The sequence below is a fragment of the Aricia agestis genome, chromosome 19 (genome assembly GCF_905147365.1).
Source record: "Aricia agestis chromosome 19, ilAriAges1.1, whole genome shotgun sequence".
Classification (NCBI taxonomy): Eukaryota; Metazoa; Arthropoda; class Insecta; order Lepidoptera; family Lycaenidae; genus Aricia; species Aricia agestis.
In genome coordinates, this window is record NC_056424.1 from 13,112,132 (window position 1) to 13,130,024 (window position 17,893).

A 17,893-nucleotide genomic window follows, 5' to 3' on the forward strand; every position below is an offset into this window, starting at 1 on the left:
CATAGTACCCAAATAACACTCATACATCTTCGGTCCAGTTACGATCCTACAAAATAGGGAAATAGTTTTCTTAATGTTTCGTCAAACAACGTCAAAGTACGGAGATGTTTATAATTTTGACCGACCAAAAACCAAATTGTTTACCAAAACATTTCAAAAGCAATATGTTGATTTAAAAAATATTACCATTAAGGCACAGGAGACGAAGGTGTTTAGGTAGAATAGTAGTCTAAGAGAATCAATAATAGAATAGAAAAAGACTTGGCATGATCACGTGTTATTTTCTATTGTTTCACCGGTTTAGAACCTTGGTCTTCATAGTCACATTTTATTAATAACCTTAAGGTATTTTGAACCTCATAGTTTTCTAGTAGGCCAAGGCCTGACCAATCGAAACTTGTTTACAACGAAAAAGCGGACGACTTTTTCAACTTCGTAAACAGGTATATAATTGGCACCGTGTTTACATTTTTTGCCAAATTTTATTTTCGGATAGTAAATAAAAATTCACCTCGATGCATGAAAACAACCGATAAAAGGTACATAAGAAGCAAAATTTAATAAAAAAAAAGTATTGTACAGAAGTATTATGTACATTGTATCATCGAGGAAATTGATTCCTATGTAGTTGACGGACCTACGTCATTTGGCCGGAATATGTCATATCAATGTAAGTTGTGATCTGTAGGCTGGGTATGACATAACGCGTCCTACGAGTAATTACTTAGGTCTGCCACCTGCATAGGAATCAACTCCTCTGATACATGTAGGTAATATTATTATGCTATGCTTTCGATTGGGGTTTATCTTTTTAAGAGGGTTTTTGCTTCGCTAACGTAAAACATCCTATCAGCAAAGTTATCGAAAACGAGCTTTTGCCCGCGGCTTCGCTCGCGTTAAGAAGTATTATTATATACAAACTTACATCCTCTATTTGAACCCCTTGGGGTTGGAATTTATCAAAATCCTTTCTTAGCGGATGCCTACGTCATAAAATCTACCTGCGTGCCAAATTTCAGCCCGATCCGTCCAGTGGTTTGGGCTGTGCGTTGATAGATCACTATGTCAATCAGTCAGTCACCTTTGAGTTTTATATATATAGATATATACTTACTCCTGTAAACTTCAAAGAGTGGGCATTAACTAATATTATTATTTTACTGTAAATAGAATAAAAGACCTTATTAAACACAAAACCATATAAATACAAATTAGCAAATTTTAGATTGAAACGCTAATTTTCACCAATAAACAATCGAACATCAATTAAAATATACAATAAACCAGCACAATACAGCAGCATTATGTGGGGGTTGGGGGCTCCTCACTCCCCATTTCAGCGCCCTCGACCCCTCTCCCCACTGTTTACTACGAAAGCTCATATTTACTTGATGGCGAATATCGCTCAGAAAATGGAAGCTGGAACTCGTGTATTTGATTTTTCTTTTCGGCTTTTTGCTAGCTTGTAATATGTACCTACGTAGATTTTAATTGGGATTGCTGTTTTGGTTTTATTTTGTCTGTGTATTTTATTATTTTAATGTAATATTTATCGAAGTTTACTAGTAAGTTCTTGTCATTTATTTATTTTCAAATAAGTTTTGATAGCACCAACAATGACTGCCGCAGTCAGAGAGGAATATTAAACTCAACAGAAATTAACTGTAGATTTTGTCAAATTATAGTTTAATTGTCTATCCGTCCGTACTCAGAGACATTGTGTCTACAAACTATGCCGAAGTTCCGCGGCGGAAATTCCGCATGATTACGTCAGCAATGTCAAACGCATACAATACAACGCGACGTAATTTCGGCATGGTGTATCATCGGTAATTTAAAATACATTGCAGGCGGAATCAAGCCGAACTTCCACCGAAATTCGGCATAGTGCATTTAGACACTTAAGAATTATGATTAATCTTCAATTTAATGAATAGTTTGACAGATAATGTACGTGGCTTATGTCAAAATTTTGAAGTAATAACATTTAACCTTCAAGCGGTCGCGCGGCGTCGAATCGACTCCCCTCAATACATTTTCATTGATATTATCGACATTTCCCGTTGAATCTGTATCATTCTCTCGGTAGCTTTTCATAATTTATCTATCTACAAAATAAATAGACTTACTCTCCGAACCCCCTTTGCAGCAAGGACCTCAATTGTTTTGGTCTCGGTGCCGGCGTCGAAAAGACTCCGCGCGCCTGTCTTATAATTTTATAATATGTAGTTTTCATATAATTGGGGCAAATTCTATGTTTATTTATAAAACTAAGTCGTCGTTGACCGATAACAGCGAATGTTATTGCTAGATGAAAAATAAATTGCAACTAGAATAAGAAAATTCCGATCACTTTTTCTGCCGCTGTTCACACAACATAAGCTACTTTGGATCACCGGATTTAATAATTAGGTTTTTATTAAAAATACATTTAATTTTCTGGGTGGACCGTTTACTTTTAAAAAGAGTAATAATTAAAATTATGAAATAATAAATAATGTTGAATAAAAAGTGTTTTGTTTCCCAAATTCACCTACGACGTCTTTTAGGTTACGCGCGACCACTGCCGTTACAAAATAGCGCGCGCCCGCTTGAAGGTTAAGTAATTAATGTTCCATTTTGAGTGCGGCAGGGAGTTTATCAATGTATCATACAATATTCTGTATCGAAAATATAAAGTAGTTAATTATCTGCCAATATTAAGCATTAGCATTATCTTTCAGAGTTAATCCGTTTCGGAGGGTTTGGCAACAACACCACAATCACCGTGACACGAGAATTTTATATATTAGACATTAAATAAATGGATTGAATTAAACATAAACGAGCACCAATAAAATCAATTGTCACTAAACAATTTAGACGAGACAATACGTTTTCTCAACTCTTAAATGTTTTCATAAATCTATTGAAAATTAAATAAACCGTTTTACGCTCATCAAAATGGGGCCATTCATTTTATTTGTCTCGAATAACACAGAAGAGCCGGCTGTCAGCGCTTAGACTATTAATTATATACAGAAATGCAGAATTTGTGTTGGCTTCTCTTGGACGCTATTTTTAGTTGACGCTAATGAAAAAGCGTGAGAAATGGCCATCTCTCGGCCTATAAACATCCAAGTTATTTGATGAAATGAAATATGACTGACAAACGTACGTGGAGAATGAATGAAGAATTCAGTGCATACGAAAGTACTTGAAATTTCACACACGTGTTGCTTTTATATGTAGACATCCACTATGTAAGATTTTTAAAATTAAAATCAAAGTTTCATCCTTGCTACGTTTTCATAAACTACTGGAGTGGACCAAGAGTCTGCGACGGCCAGACTTTCCTCAGTTTAGAAAAGCTGAAAGTTTAAGTGTTTGAGACCTTCACAAAGGTAAGAACGACCACCAACTATGGAGTTTCGGTTGCGGTTACTTTAGGAGGTACTCAGTTCTGAAGGACTACCTGACCTTCGAGAAAGAGTAAAGCTCAATTTCATAGCTTATATCTTTCGCGGTAAGCGGAGGAACCTCGTCTTCCAGGTCCGGACAATTTTGACTGTCGCTTCCCTAGACTAGACACCCTCAAAGTCTAATACTTTAAGAAAGTTTGTGTCTGCGTCATGAGACATAAATTCGTCTTAACATTATAAAAATTTTAAAGGGGTTCGAACATTTTTGTATGGAGCCTGGCATATCTAGACGCCGGCCATTTTGATTTTTTTTTTTCAAAATTTCCGAGCACGATAAAAGTGGTATATTTGGATAGAGGACACTTATACAAACAAAAAACGTTTTCGAGATATTTAGAAGTAAATATCGCCATATTAGTCCACACGACACAAATGGCGATTTTTACTTCCAAATATCTCGGAAACGTGACACTTTAGGATACCATGTTATGTAACATTTTTTGTTTGTATAAGTGTAATCCAAATATGCCACTTTTATCGTGCTCGGAAATTTTGAAAAAAAAATCAAGATGGTCTATGCCACAAAGGTTCGCACCCCTTTTGTTAGTCTCCCTAAAACCTGAGAACCGTTTTACCGATTTTGCTACATTTAGTTTTGAAATATTCGCGATAGTCTAGGTATTTCTTAGGAGTGATAGGTACTTCACCGGGTCATCTGGTTTGCCCCAGGGCATCCAGGCATCCAGTTCTTGGTCATCTTGTTTGCAATATTGTATTATGAAAACTTTGAAAAATCCAAAAATAAAATCCCGCAATAAAATAAGTCTATATTGTTCTTCTTTAATATCTTTGCCAAGTTTGTAATTAATAAACAAATAAAAATGTTTTAAAATATTGTTCAACTAATTAGTTAAACTATCTTAAAAAATTAGCATTTAACCTACGAATAACCTAGAAAGCTTAGATATAGGTTCTAGCTCTAAACTAAAAGCTATCTCATATCTAGCTCGGGGGGTAACTCAGTTACACGGAACCCAGTTACCACAGATTACTCTCACCCTGAAGTTTGCCCTTCGGGTCAGTTCAGAAATGCATTCATACTAATATTATAAATTGCCAAAGTGTATCTGTCTGTCGATCTGTCTATTATCTCTTAGTAGTTAGTATATATCGTAGTCTCTACAAAAACAGTGGAGGTATCTAAGAAAACTGTACAAAGGCAGTAGCCAAAGTGCCTTTCGTTAATAACGATGACGAAATTCGTTATCAAAATGTATGTGATTTGACATTAGTCTTCAAAAGCATATTAATATTTAGCGATAAGTCATCGCTAAATGATATTAGGCTTTCGAAGACTAATGTCAAATCACATACATTTTGATAACGAATTTCGTCATCGTTTTAAGGAAAGATACTTCGTCTAAGGGGCCAGCCTTAGTAGACAAGTGGCAAGCGATTATCGTAAACGCTAACAAAATGTATGCGATTTGACATAAGTCATCGCTTCGCTAGCGAATACTAATGTCAAATCCCACACATTTTGTGGCGTTGACGTCGGCGTTTACGATAATCGCTTGCCGGTTTTCTAAGCCCTCAGGGTAGCCCACAGGTCTCTACGAAAACTGTAGAAGTCTCTACGAAAACCATCTAGGTCTCTTCTATAGTTATAGAAATAAACGCCTACACAAAGCGTTGTTTATATACATATAAGTAACTGCACTTAGCTGGTTTGTAATAAAGCTTACTACAGTGAATAAATAGGTACATTTTCCAAAAATCCTTGAAAGATTCGACGTACTCTTTATACAGTTGAAAATACAAAATGGCGAGTATCGAAAAATAATATAAACGTCATAGCGTCGTTGTATTATCATAATATAACCACTATTTACGTAAACCTTGGTGCTTCTTGCCAAAATACCTGGCCAATACTACGATTTCCATGAATTTGTCGTGAATTCAAGGTGAGTTTAGAACAGTGTTTCCCAACGTGTGGTTTGTGAAGGGTTTGTTTGTTTCCCGCGAGTATATGTATGGGGGTCCGCGGTGTCATCATTGTACCATACATAATCCTATTTTTTGCTGTTTATTTAATTATAGGGGTCCTTGAAAACTGTTTCAGTCTTCCTAGGGGTCCGTGGCTGAAAAAGGTTGGGAGACACTGGTTTAGAACATTAGTGCAGGCGGCATGCTGTCTACACGCGTAAAGCCCCCGGTGGCCGGTGGTTTAGATCGTGGCTCTTGACACGGAGGTCGTGGGTTCGATTCCCGCGTTGGAAGCATGTTATTTTCAAATTAGGTTAGGACGATGCAGGCTGACCACCTGATTGTCTGACAAGTGAGATGATCCATGCATCGGATGGGCATGTAAAAAGTCAGTCCTGCGCCTGATCTTCCGCCAGTCGTATTGGTATTCCATCCCATTGGGTTATGAGAGTAAAAGAACAGAGAGTGCTCTTGTTTACTACGCATATACTTGAGCACTATAAAATTATTCCTACATAACAGCTGGCGGGCCTGGCCTGGTTTCAAAACAACCCGCCACCGTCACCGAAACCGGTGCAGGAAGATCATACACGCGTTTGACACCTTCGTTTCCAGTGGCTTCGGCCATCCATTAATTAACATCCATCCGTTCATTTTTGACCGACATCAGAAAAATAAGGGAGGAGGTTATCATTATTTTTTTTATGAAATAAGGAGGCAAACGAGCAAATGGGTCACCAGATGGAAAGCAACTTCCGTCGCCCATGGACACTCGCAGCATCAGAGGAGCTGCAGGTGCGTTGCCGACCTTTTAAGAGGGAATAGGGTAGGGTACGGAAGGGAAGGGAAGGGAATAGGGGAGGGTAGGGATGGAAAGGGAAGGGAATAGGGGAGGGTAGGAAAATAGGGTAGGGGATTGGGCCTCCAGTAAACTCACTCACTCGGCGAAACACAGCGCAAGCGCTGTTTCACGCCGGTTATCGCGGTTTAGACGCGTATGTATGTAATATTTCCGGAACTGCTCAGTTTTCGTATATGTTGGTCTAGTTCGTCTGAACAAGTGTGCCGAATTTAAAAATGTATCTATGTATAAGGTTTTATCTTTTTAAAATGCTATTATTGACATTTTAATCTCTAGTAGTCTGCAATTGTGCTGCAAAATACTTATTTTACAATGGATGATTATTATGCTAGTTTCAGCAGTACGAGTATGCATATACGTATAATAATAATAATGATGTATTGTAAAATTTCAAAATAACTTTAACGACCATGACAGATAGACTTAAAAGGCCGGCAACGCACCTGCAACTCTTCTAATGTTGCGACTTGCGAGTGTCCGTGAGCGACGATAGTTGCTTTTCATCAGATGACCCGATTGCTCGTTTGCTCCCTTACTTTATAAAAATAGATTGATATCAATGCACATTAAAAATCCTAAAGCTTGGATCTTGAGACTGTTAGTTCTTTGGGGAGATACCCATACTTGGGGTTGGTATTTTGGGACAACAAAGAATTGTGTTTCTTTTATGTAAGAGAGGCTTATTAGCTGATTGTCCGACGAAAGATCTTTCGTGGATGGATTTTTTAATCCACACATAAAAAGTCGATCCTGTGATTGATCTTTTGCCAGCTACGGACTTTCAAGCCGAGAGCCAAGTTATAACAACCACAAAGGCGCCTCAAGTGCTAAGAAGTCTCTGTAGTCTCTCTTTTGTTCATATTAATTAATTATTATTTAGCCTGTAAAATAAACACCTTTTTTGTATGAGGGTCCGGTCGTTCACATTGAAACGTCACGAGGAAACCTGCTTTTCTTTTGAGCAATTCAAATTTATTCAGTAGATTCAAAAATCTTCTGGTGTAGTAAATAAAGATCAACTTTACATGGGTAATTTTCAAAAATACGTCATTATATTGCATATGCTCGTCGTGTTGCAATGTGACTAACCCTAAATATCCTAAGATCCGACCGTAAAATTCTGCAGGAACCGTTTTTTTCGATCAAATATATTTTAAAATAATCTTCAGAACGTATAGAATGGATTAATGTTGGGTTGCCTTGTTAAAAGTAGCCGCAAGTACCTCTGATTGAGCAAAATGAAAGCCCATAATACAAACTTGCGTGTATTCAATAGAAAAGTAAGAGTTTTCTTATTTATTTTTTTATAGGTAGGTTTTGACGGTAGGGATGGGAAGGGAAGGGAATAGGGGAAGGTAGGGAAGGGAATAGGGTAGGGGATTGGGCCTCCGATAAACTCACTCACTCGGCGAAACACAGCGCAACCGCTGTTTCACGACGGTGTTCTGTGAGAAATCTTTAAATGAAAGTTATATCTGCCCTAGTTCATAAAGTGGTATTTTATTTGAATGTTTGTCGGTCGCGGTCGCTTGCCACGTTAGTCGGAACGGTACCTTTAGCTTAACAGTAAGCTAAAAATCTTTTGAAACGTCTAATGAGTTCCACGCTGCTGACTCAGTCAGAAAGATAAAAATGTATTCAAATGAAGCGCTTACTGTGTTATTACAGAAGGGTTATCCAAGGGACGAAGGTTACTGTGTTTTTAAGACCCAAGTTTCATTAATTTTCCTTTGTAACGTAGCTAAATGAACAGAAATTATCATAACATATAATATACATACTAGCTGTTCGATCGAGCTTTGCTCGGTATTCAATAAAACACGAATAAAATGACATTTTCTTAAAATAATACCTAGCTAGATCGATTTATCGCCCCCAAAACCCCTATATACTAAATTTAATGAAAAATGAAAATCGTTGGAGCTGATTCCGAGATTCATATATATATATATATATATATATATATATATATATATATATATATATATATATATATATATATATATATATATATATATATATATATATATATATATATATATATATATATATATATATATATATATATATACAAGAATTGCTCGTTTAAAGATATAAGATTATAAAACAACGACTTTTTCCCCATGTCCCTTTGTTCCCTTTAATCTTTAAAACTACGCAACGGATTTTGATGATTCTTTCAGTGTTAGATAGCCCATTTATCGAGGAATGTTATAGGCTATATTTTATCACGCTAAGACTTATAGGAAAATATGAAAAAACGGGGGAAATTATTTGAAAGGGCAATTTTTATATTATTTGGCAAAGACAAGAAGTAGACCACGTGAAGGATCATAGGCTGTCGATTTTAATCATTTTTTCAGTGGTTATATATTTTATACCCGTGCGACGCCAGGGCGGGTCACTAGTATATTATAAATACGATTCTTTCCGTCTGTCTGTAACCTCTTCACGCTCAAACCGCTGAACCGATTTTGCTGTTTGGCATGGAGATTGGAGATACAATGAGTCCCGGGAAAGGATCAAAGGACATAGGATACTTTTTATCTCGGAAAAATGTACGGTCCCCGCGCGATGAACGATTTTTGGCGCAACGGAGTTGCGGGCGTTATCTAGTTATTTTATATTATTAAATGTGAAAGCGTGGATGTTTGTTACGCTTTCACGCAAAAACTACTTGACGAATCATCATGAAACTTTGTACACGTACTCTTGGAGGTATCAGAAGTTTATACGTGGGAGAGCCATGCTTCGGCACGAATGGGCCGGCTCGACCGGAGAAATACCACGTTCTCACAGAAAACCGGCGTGAAACAGCGCTAGCGCTGTGTTTCGCCGAGTGAGTGAGTTTACCGGAGGCCCAATCCCCTACTTTAATCCTTTCCCTACCCTCCCCTAATTCCTTCCCATCCCTACCTTCCCCTATTACCCTATTCCCTCTTAAAAGCCGGCAACGCACCTGCAGCTCTTCTGATGCTGCGAGTGCCCGTGGGCGACGGAAGTTGCTTGTTTGCCTCGTTTGCCTCCTTATTTCATAAAAAAAAAGTAACAATTAATATATTTTACGAAAAAAATAGTTAACGTGGATGCGGACGAAGTCGCAGAAAACAGCTAGTAATTACATATTAACATGTAAGTAATCTAGAAAAATATTGCAGCTCGAAGAATTGGCAAAGTATTATTTTTTTATCTTTCGATATTTCGACAATTTTACTTTCGAGCTACAGAAATTCTGTATCCTGACACAGTACCACAATAGACATTCTGTCTACTCTGACAGTACTATCAGAAATTATGCGAAAGTTCATAACATACGAGTATCGACACCAATGATGCAAAATAAATGGATATGGCATAATAAAACGCCGAATGCAGAGGCCTCGGGAATAGGAATGAGTCGATATACATGTAATATAATATACTATCTACGTAACATACAGTATCTGCTCTATGCATTATTATAATATGACAGTTTTCTTAATAGCTTGTTTAATTTTTCCGCGTTTTTAGGGTCAATTGTTTACAAAATTGTACGTGCCTTCTTATTATAAAAATAATAATAACTCCCACACCGGTTTCGGTGACGGTGGCCGGTTTCATTGAAACCTGGCCAGTTACGCATTAGTAATTTTATAGTGCCCAAGTGTATGCGCAGTACACAAGAGAACTCTCTATTCCTTTTTCTTTCATAACCCAGTGGGACGGAAGACCGACACGACTGACGAGAGATCAGGCGCAGGACCGACTCTTTACATGCCCATCCGACGCATGGATCATCTTACTTGTCAGACAATCAGGTGATCAGCTTGCATTGTCCTAACCAAACTTGGAAATAACATATTATTGTTTCCAATGCGAGAATCGAACCCACGACCTCCGAGTCAAGAGCCACGCTCTAAACCACTGGACCACGGAGGCGTCATACCCTTCTTATTAGAAGATTATGTATATTAATGCGAAAATTTGCCTGTGTCAGTCTGTCTTTTAGTATGGAGACAAATTGAGTCCCAGAAAAAGATATAATATATTTTATCACAGAAAAAGACACGATAATTTGTGCAAAAGTTGTAGCCAACATATATAGGTTCCAATATTATAGGAATTATTTGACGGGTAGCTGGTAGTAAGCCCACGTAATTCGGTCCGGTTTTGAAAATGACCAGCCGACAGCTGATCATGACTATTGACTTACGATAATCCGACCGAAAAGCGTAGGTCCGCCCTCGGCCTGTGGATCAATTTCACTGATGGATATCTTCATGGTGATTGAATGTGTAGTACAATGAATAACATAAGTCGAAAACAGCACGACGTCCTCTCAAATAGTAATAAGACTATCTTTTATAGCTTTTATATGGTAATATACAATGTAGTTGATATCGAGCATACAGATATTCTGAAAAGTCTTTGGCATATCTCCAGTAATAAATAGCGCTTATTCCCCCGTTACTATCTTTCTTTCAGTTTATACCTGTTTAAATTTGTTTGGAGCTTAAAGTTTGAGCGTAGCTTTAGTGACTATTAAAAAGCTGTAAAATACTGTCATCTTCATAGTCAACAGCAACATACTGGAGATTTGTAGAAAATATTATTGCTGTGTTAGAAAATGTTGTGAATAAAAAATGTTGTCCAATCGTCACAACATTTTCTAAAATTTTTATCATATTTTGTTTCTTGGTCATGGTCTGGACCATAATATAAGCTGTTAAATGAAAATTACCTAAAATCAATACAAAAATTGCGCCAAGCATTAATTAGTTATTTCCATTTTCAGGCCTTTATTTTATTATTTACTTCACGAGCACAATGGAAAACTCATTTGCTCCGTTAAAGCGAAAAAATGAGTCGGCGTTTACTCCTAAAGGGTTTATTAAGTATTCATGTAAACGAGACGAAATTGTAGCTGACAACGAAAAATGTTCTCGACGAGCGAAAAAACAAGCCCGGAGCCGCGCAGCGCCGCGCCGCCCCGCACGACAAACGAATTGCCAATTAAATACAACTTCGCCATCAATGTTGCAGGGCTCGAATCGTTTATGGGGTAACGGCGCACCGACAGGCGACATGTCAGCGACAGGTGGCCAGCGTGCGCCAAAACAATCGATAGATAGCGTACTCACCCCAGCGTGGTCATCGTCACGATGGTGTACCAGAAGGCCGCGGGGATCGACGTGAAGTTCGTGTCCTGCTCGTTCTTCTCCGCGTAGAACATCACCGTCGCGAAGATGATGATCGCCATCGCCAGCGAGAACACCAGGAACCCGAGCTCACTCGCGCACGACTTCAGCGTGTACCCCAGGATGCGCAGCCCCTGCGAGTGCCGCGAGAACTTGAAGATCCGAAACACCCTGAACACTCGAAGGGTCACGAACGCGCCCGACACGTCATCGTTGTCCGTGATCCCCAGTCCGATGTAGTAGGGCAGGATCGCCACCACGTCGATGATGGACATCACCGAGCGCACGAACTTGCAGCGGTCCGGCGCCGCGAACAGCCGCAGCAGGTACTCCGCCGTGAAGATCATCACGCACGCCGTGTCCAGGCAGAAGAACACGATCTTGTATCGCTCCCCGCACGGCAGCGTCCCCGCACGCCCCGGCCGGTGGCCGCACGGCACCGTCTCCACCACGTTGGCCATCACCGACACGGCGATGAAAAAGCCCGTCACGTAGTAGAATACCAGCGCGGCGGTGGAGGTGTGCGGGTTCTCGAACGCCCGCCACATCTTCTGTCGCAGGTCAGTGAGCTGCGGCAGGCTCTGGTCGCCCGCCTCGCTGAGCTTATCGTCCATGAGTCGCTCCGCATTTTCCCGTTTCCGGTCCCTGTAGTCCTCGTAGCAGCAGTCGCCGATCACGTCCGGCAGGATCCCGAAGAACGCGAGTTCCTCGTCGTACCCCGTGAGGCACTCGTGTTTCGGGTAGTGCAGCTTCCCCGTCCTGTAGTAGTTGAGGATGTGCCTGAATATGTCCGGATCCCTATCGAAAAAATACTCTCTGCTGTCCTCATCGTAGAAGAACTCCCGCTCGGATGAGCCGAGGAGGGAGTCGGGGTACTTCTCGAGGGTGTTCCGCCAGGTCTCGAAGCGGCGGCCGGAGACGTTGATGAGGAGCTTCTCGTCCTCGGCGCGGCGGCGGTCCTTGGGCACGGGCGGCGGGGGCAGCGGGTGCGTGGCGATGGGGACCCAGCCGATGGCGGCGGCGCGCGCGAACGGCAGCCATGCGGCGACGGACGCCATGGCGTGATGTCGGCGCCACCGTCGCCGCTCTACTGAGCGCCGCGCCCCCCGCGTCGCGCTATTTCGGTCAGCCCGCCCAGATGGATAGGGTGTTACCAGATCGGTGACGAGAATAGCCCGAATATGTGTATTGTTATTTTAATGAGTTGCAGGTGCTGAGCGATTACACGAGCCTATCAGACGAATTTAAGATCACGGCCGATCGTAATTTTTCACTGGGAATATTTTAAAGACGCCGTAGTTTACTTTAGATTTTCCTGTTGATAAACCGCGTTGCTTGTAATATTTGACATTGAACTTGTACTTATTTGGAGCAGTTCTTTGTATATTATTATTATTAACCTTTTTTATTATTTCTACTTATATTAGGTAAAGAGGAATATTTCACCCATCAGTAGACTTACCGAAAGGCAATATCGCAGAAATTGCAGTGAAAATTTACTTTTATATTCCTATTTTTTATTTCAGGAAAAAGCCACGTTGAGAATCGTTGTTTTGAACAATCGCAATTTTCAGCAAAAAAAATACCAAAATAACTCTGGTCCAGCAAAAAAACAGCACCTTCTTTGCCGGACTTCATGACTTCAGCTGGAATTTCGGGAGCCTCTCCAGGATCAGGCAACCCCACCCCGGGCAGCGCCGCCGCACGCGTGCGCGGGCCGTGACGTCACAGCCTAATAAATTGATTTTTAACCGTCCGTCCCGCTCGCACCCACTGCATCTACGAATCGCCGTCCACTTTCCGCACTCTTAGGCCTCGGTGACCTTTTAATTTTTTTTCCTAAAAGCCTTTTGTCTTGAGTGAAAAGACCAGGCCTAAGGCTCTCCGGCATCTTAAACGTTCAGCGTTTACGGAAGTAGGTCGCTCGCTAGGGTTAGTGCCATTGATTTCTGATTTTAGTTTCGCGTTTGTTTTCATTCTTGTCAAGTCGTTGGATGATAACAGTCTTCCCTGGGGAGGTTTTCTCTCATTTTTATGTGTACGCGTTTTGGCCGGTTAATGCGTGAACTGTCATAACGTTATTACGGTAACGAACTTTTTGAATTAGGTCATTGTTTGTAACGACTGTTAATGTAACTCGCTGATTGAAATATACGTTATGTTTTCCCCTCTTTCAGTCGCTTGTCCGTAACCAAACAATTATTATGTTGTATTTTAAGAATACGTTACCACCAAAATTATGCGAATGTATTTTTAACTACCCACTAAAATATTTAAAAAATATTTAGGGGTATTCGTTTGTATGTTTGTTTGAGGAAATATCAATTTAGATTCTAGTTCCTTTGTACAAATTAAAAAAAAAACTTGATTATAAATGTATTTGGTGTGCGATACATAATATGATATTATGTTGTAAATAAAATAGACTAAGAAAAGTATCAGTGGTCTAGTGAATTTGAGGTTTGCTCTCGACTTCGAGGCTGTAGGTTCGATACCGGTCTTGAAAAGTTTCAAATTTTGGTTTGAGCCGTGCAGGTTTTAAAAGTTTGTTCTGTCCTCTGTCTTTGCTTGCCTGGTTAAAAGCGGCCATAGTCACCGAAACTGATCATACTAGTCGTAGTAATAAAATATATTATAATTATTATATTATTAAATGTCGCATCTAAAATAATCAGAAGCAGCATTCGCTAATATCGAGTCAAGCGCGTTATAGCGCTTATTAATTAATTATTATTAATGAACGCAAAGTCACGGAATAGTTTAGCTGACAGCTGTTACATGGTTAGGTGGGGGTATAGTTTTCAATAATTATTCGTGTTTTTTTTATAATCTATCTATAGTATATTTTTGTGATTGCTTGTCCTTAATAGAGTTAATCTGAGTTTTTCTCTTTTTTTTTACTTAAAAGTACAATATAATAAAAACTTAAACAAAAATACAGTCATGAATCATCAATCACAGAGTAACCTATTCGTCAATTTAGAAAAGCGCCATCTAGCGACATCAAGAAACATGTTTTAGTGACTTGGTTCTTGGAGGGCTGGAGGCAAAGTCCTGGAAGTGGTTCTACTTATAAGTATGTAAGTAGTATAGTACTTATAAGTAAGGCGGTAAGTGGTTTCTCTTTGATCCAAAATTCCAAACGAGCTCCAAAGTGCCGTTTTGTACCATTTAGTACAGAGATGGCATTTTGCAAGAGTAGAAAACGTGCTTAATGAAGGTGCTGCGAAGTGGTCTTAGTAATCCACTACTTAACATGTACCACCTATAGTTCCTGCACGGTCTCACACAAACTATCTAATCACAGAAATAAATGAATACCTCCTTTTGACCGATTTACTTTCGTACTTCTGTTTTTACAATTAGACACTGCACAATGAGGCAGTTTTGCCCAACCGCTCCGGTGTAATCAAGTAGATACGTGCGCGCTGACTGAATGAACGTTGAACGAATCTTGCACGACTGAGCAAGATTGAAACACACACCCGCTTAGCCGTTCTATCTTGATTTATTTCTGTGTATCTAATACATGGAAGTCACAACCGGAGACTTAAATATACTACTTTTTTTTTAAGTATCTGAAGTCGCAATAGCGACCTCAAAAGATGAGGTCGCTATTGCAACTTAAATGGCCTATTGTGACTCCTTCGCATAAAGACGTACCATCCACAGCCCAATTCTGCTTATAAAACTGTTGTAGAGCAGGACAGTCAAGAAGAATTGAAAGACATTTTCCTTGCAGAATCTGAACTTATGATAGCGGCTATATAGTACGGGTCAATTCCCACCGAATTGGCACCGTAGCGGCGAGCATATATACATAGTTATTAGTATAGCTTGAGAATTCGCGGCCGCTAGACTTTCCAAGTTTCTCGAGCGATATAGTATTACAATAATGAAGATAAACTTTAAAATCATGTTATGACACTGAAAATGCTCGCCGCTGCGCTGCCATTTCGGTGTGAATTGACCCTTAATGTGTTTATTAAGCTTTTGATTGGCTAACGTCAAAAAATTAACCAATCAAAAATGCCGTTGAAAAGGTAAACTCCTGTCAAAATAAGTTGGCAACCGGGCACAAAAGGAATCTAATGATAGCTCTCTGAAAGCTCAACTCGGAGTAGCCGAAGCCGCACATAAAAAAGTCAAATGAAGTATAATCTCGATTTTCCGCCCCTTAGTTCTAAGTATGGAGTGTAGATGGAGGAGAACTATCTCTGTATGTAAAAAGTGTCCGCTGAAATGCGTTAAATTAGGGTGGCGCTACAGTAGCAACAGGGCAAATTTTAAATCATTTAGCAGCTTTTATTTCAGCTATTTTAGGTTATATTTTAATATACTTCAATTTATATTTTGTCACCAACGGCTACATTCATTTCATACCCTTTGCTGCGGCTAGCGCCTCTCTTGGAGGATTTTTCAACTGTTATTTACTGCGTACAGCTGGACACTTTTTCAAATATCCCCCATACAAGATAGTTCTCCTCCATCTACCCTCCATAGTTTTAGGGTTAAGTAGGCCTTAAAAACTGAATACCTAAAGTAACCGCGATCGATACTCCATAGTTGCTGGTCGTTCTTACCTCGATAGCAGTCACAAACAAGCAAACATCCTGCTTTTACAAAATGATGAAACTTGAAAGTCTGGGTGTCACTGGCTCTTACTCTACAAGTTGGAAGTAAATAAAAGATTAAACACTTTAAAAAATTTACATTTATTCTTACATACAACTCTATTTACAGTCGAGAGAGAAGCGCTCTATACATGCACAAAAATATTATTTGTCCCAAAACATTACTGATAACAAAAAAATACGCCATACTGATTTATATTGATACAGTTACTAGCGCCAGCTAGCAGCTACTAGACGCTGGACTGGAATAAAAGATGCTTACAGTTAGATAATCCACATTTACACTTTGTTTTTTTTTTATGAAATAAGGGGCCAAACGAGCAAACGGGTCACTTGATGGAAAGCAACTTCCGTCGCCCATGGACACTCGCAGCATCAGAAAAGCTGCAGGTGCGTTGCTGACCTTTTAAGAGGGAATAGGGTAATAGAAGAGGGTAGGGAAGGGAATAGAGGAAGGTAGGGGAGGGTAGTGAAGGGAAAAGAATAGGGGATTGGGCCTCCGGTAAACTCACTCACTCGGCGAAACATAGCGCAAGCGCTGTTTCACGCCAGTTTTCTGTGAGCTCGTGGTATTTCTGCGGTCGAGTCGGCCCATTCGTGCCGAAGCATGGCTCTCCCATGTATAATGCCGTATGATTAACAGTGCCTACCCCTAAAACTGATTTGATTTCATTTACCAGATCCGATATCCATTTTAATTTAACTTAGATCGTAATCCGTGCTCTTAAAAGAAATCCGCAGCCGAACATAGAACCTCCTCCTTTTTGGAAGTCGGTCAACAAGTAGAAGATCAACATCGCGTTGACCAAACGTCAAATTCTCGACCCAGGGCTTGTACCACGAAACCGTTTTGAGACTCAAACAATCGTACGAGAATGCCGCGTCCTACTGTAACAAACGTGAAATGCCGTTGTTAGAGCAGGACGTGGCATTCTCGTCCGATTGTTTGAGTCTCAAAACGGTTTCGTGGTAGGCCTACAGTTCAGTCACAAATTGAGGAAATTCGTGCGCTTTTGTCGGGAGTACCTATTAAATCCAACTTAATGACTGGTTTACTTTATTCCAGTCAAGTAATCCAGCGCTGTTACTGGAATAATTTAAACTGGAATATACTGGAATGCATTTCAGTGCATTCCGGTACCCGTTTCCAGAAGCATTCCAGCGCTGGAATCACTGGATTGGAATAATGTGAACTGGCCATGAAAATTAAGTTGATTCGATTCTCCATTATGTTGGAAGTACGGGGGATCCAGCACCAAAGCCCAGTTACCCTGGCGCTAATTACTGTGGCAATGTAAATCAGTTAAAAAACTATTTTTATAAAATTTTTGATCATCCCAACTTTTAGAAAAAATATTTTTGTGCGATTTTCATAAAACTTCCAAACTGATTCTTTTCGGTACTGTATGATAAATTTTACAAATAAATAATGTCTACAATAGCTGCTACTTTCACTCGCTTTAGAGAGACCGCAGTCTTACAATTTCAAGTTGACTAACTAAATCGCATAGTATACCAACAGCTATAGCGACTTACTCGCACATCGCATCCAACTAAATTGTACAACTAAATATTAGACACCAATCGTATAAGAACCGCGATTCCTTTCCGATTACCTACAAATTAAAAAGTTGTCCAATTAAATTGTGAAACTATGCAATTTAGTTTGTACAATAGTCGGCCAACTTGAAATTGTAAGTCTGCGGTCACTCTTAACGTGGTTTTTAAGAATAAAAAGACTAATAGCCGATTAAATCTACGAGTAATAATGGTCAATTTATGTTCGCCCGTCCGAACGCGCGGTTTGGCCGTTACGTCACGAAATTACAAGCA

At 39.7% G+C, this 17,893-nt stretch overlaps 1 protein-coding gene across 3 annotated transcripts in view; it reads right to left on the bottom strand.

The window, feature by feature from the left end:
* LOC121736606 (potassium voltage-gated channel protein Shal) overlaps window positions 1-12,502 on the bottom strand; it is an 80,815-nt gene extending 68,313 nt beyond the window's left edge. For all 3 annotated transcript variants that reach the window (XM_042127913.1, XM_042127911.1, XM_042127912.1), the window contains exon 1: window positions 11,370-12,502. In XM_042127913.1, the coding sequence (XP_041983847.1) occupies window positions 11,370-12,484 (1,115 nt within the window). In that variant the 5' untranslated portion in view covers window positions 12,485-12,502. The remainder of the gene's footprint in view (window positions 1-11,369) is intronic.
* Window positions 12,503-17,893: the final 5,391 nt, after the last annotated feature.